Source organism: Montipora capricornis, chromosome 11 (assembly GCF_036669925.1).
Source record: "Montipora capricornis isolate CH-2021 chromosome 11, ASM3666992v2, whole genome shotgun sequence".
Lineage (NCBI taxonomy): Eukaryota > Metazoa > Cnidaria > Anthozoa > Scleractinia > Acroporidae > Montipora > Montipora capricornis.
The window spans coordinates 41,448,296-41,450,795 of record NC_090893.1 but is presented as its reverse complement, the minus strand read 5'-3'; the positions used below and the strand labels follow the sequence as shown (position 1 = coordinate 41,450,795).

The 2,500-nt window shown below is 44.5% G+C and overlaps 2 protein-coding genes across 2 annotated transcripts in view; both read right to left on the bottom strand.

Moving 5' to 3' along the window:
- Window positions 1-157, bottom strand: part of LOC138023491 (uncharacterized) — a 1,431-nt gene extending 1,274 nt beyond the window's left edge. The window contains exon 1 of the mRNA XM_068870491.1: window positions 1-157. This exon is cut by the window's left edge and continues 1,274 nt beyond it. Within this exon, the coding sequence (XP_068726592.1) occupies window positions 1-157 (157 nt within the window).
- A 135-nt stretch (window positions 158-292) lies between these two features.
- On the bottom strand, window positions 293-1,402 carry LOC138023490 (uncharacterized). The gene has a single exon (XM_068870490.1). It carries the CDS (start codon window positions 1,400-1,402, stop codon window positions 293-295), a length of 1,110 nt encoding a protein of 369 aa, XP_068726591.1.
- Window positions 1,403-2,500: the final 1,098 nt, after the last annotated feature.

The window sequence follows — 2,500 nt, the reverse complement described above, 5'->3', positions numbered from 1 at the left end:
CAACCCAATTTCGCCATCTCAAAAGTTTCTCATCTGGAATCTGTTCATCCCAGCCAAAGTCTTGTCTGCATAACTCTTGCAACAGCGTCTTTGTTGCCAGGATAAACGGATCCGCGAATCCCAAGGGGTCGTACAATCCAGAAATCAGTGATAGCATTCCTCTTCTTGTGCTAGGAACGTCTCTCTTGGCAACCTTAAAGCTAAGGGTATCTCTCTCGCCATCCCATTGGGTTCCTAACGCACGATCTACAGGCAAATCTTCAATGTCTAAGTCCCTTATCGAAGGGGCTCTCTAATGTGCCGGTATGGACTTTAAAACTGCACGACAATTGCTGATCCACTTTGTAAGGTGAAATCCCCCCTGAGCGAGAAGATTCGACAGCTGGGACAAGAGTCTGTGAGCTTCTGGGACCGTGGGAACTGATTTAAGACAGTCGTCTACATAGAAGTTACGGTTCACGGCATCAAGAGTCAGGACATCGAAGCTGGCCTTGTTGTCATTGGCTGTCTTCTTAGGAGCGAAGCTAGCACAGCAAGGAGATGATGATGCTCCAAATACATGCACCAACACTTGGTGATCGACAACTCCCTTTGTAAAATCGCTGTCCTCCCACCAAAGAAAACGCAGGGCGTCACAGTCTTCGGGCTTAACTCTGACCTGGTAAGACATTTGTTCCTCATCTGCCACTAACGCAACAGGCCCTTGCTGGAATCCCAGAAGAACTCCAGTTAGATTACTCGTCAAGTCTGGTCCTTGAAGTGACTGGTCGTTCAAGGAGGTCTCTCTGAAACGTGCAGCGCAGTCGAAGACCACTCTCATTTTGTTGGGTTTCCCGGGATGAAACACGGGGTGGTGCGGTAAGTACCAGAGTTTGCCAGGAGAAGGATCATCCGGATTTAAAACCTTTCTCGCGTGGCCGTTAGCTATATATTGATTAATGGTGTCTTTATACTTCTCAAATAGAACTGGGTCAGCTAGGAAACGTCTCTTGAGGGCTTTTAGTCTACGTGCGGCAACAGAACGATTTCTTGGCAGACAAGGGGTTTGGAAACGCCAGGGTAGAGCAAACTGGTAATGGCCATCTACTATTCGTGCAGAGCTTTCTAGGATGGAAAGCGCCCGATGGTCTTCAACAGAAAATGCTTGTTTCGAGCACAACAGGGATTCCGAGAATTCAGCGTCGAACAGTCTCTTAAACTGATTCGATAGCATTTCTTGTCCTGCATAAACAAAGTTGACTTTGGCCTCATAAAACGACGTTTGGCCCAGGAGACCAATAAGTGTCCAACTAAGGGGTGTTCTAACAGCATAGTGCTGCTTACGTCTTCCACGCCTCTGCTCGAAAACCCAATGAGCCTCGGGGACATCATTTCCAATCAAAATCTCAAAAGGCCTTTCCATCGAGCTGGGGAAACTCTATGCCGCACAAGTGAGGCCATCGCTTCACGTCTTCTTCTTCACAAGGAACCTTTCTGTTAAGAACTGGGAGACGGTCCACAGTCAGTTGCATCAATGCCACGAGGAGATTCGCGTGGTTTCTCATGTGGAATTCGAGCTGACGACAATTCGGACCTAGGTAAAGGGAGTCCCTGCATTGACCTTATCCGACCAGAAAATTCTTCCTGAAAGAGGCACCTTACATCCAGTTCGCATTGGTAATTAAATGCAACTCTTTCCTTGTCATCCAAATTCACCACAGTCTGCAGAAGTCTCTCCACTACGGTTGAATATCTTGAAAAAACGTCATCCAAAGAGTTCTTTTTCAAAATAATTTCACTAACAGAGGCGGCATTCGCGAATAAAGATCTAATCTCATTATGACGCCAAAGTTAAATGTCCCTTGTACCCTGTGACAGATCCTTGGAGTTGACTGATAACCTCCAATCGAACACCATCACCCTCCAAGCGCACATTTGAACGCTCACTTCGAAGCAGTTTAGTTCCATCTTCGACCGAACTCGTAGACATCTCTCCAACTGAAGACGCATCGAAGAGTGATTTCGATAAGAACAGATATAAAAGCAACAAAACCGGAACAGCGAAAGCCACTGACACTTTATTAGTTTCTCCTAAAAAACACCGATGATACGCAGCCTCGTAACAATGGGAATCCCGAACCATCGAGTTTGGATTCGAGTTCGAGTTCGAGTTAGACTTCGAGTTGGACTTCGAGTTGGACTTCGAGTTGCGCTTCGAGTTAATAATTAAAACGCAAGTATATAATTGATAATAATGTATAATTATTATTTATTATTAATGTTAATAAGCAAAGATGTATAAGCTGGGCGAAGAACAGGAATTCCGAGCAATATTGGGATTTTTCATTTTTTTTTTCATGTGGTTTAAGTAATAAAATTGCTGACACATTAAAATATAGAGCAGGGATATAGGTTTTCAACAATGTGTGGTACCTTTTGTCACTGCGAATGAATAATAACAAATTGTGGATATTTGGGGTCGTGGCCCATATATTTACTAATAGACGATTTCATATTATTC

What these genes read in the sequence shown, in the direction of transcription:
- LOC138023490 (XM_068870490.1), bottom strand. Translation starts at nt 1,402, where the DNA reads ATGGAAAGGCCTTTTGAGATTTTGATTGGAAATGATGTCCCCGAGGCT.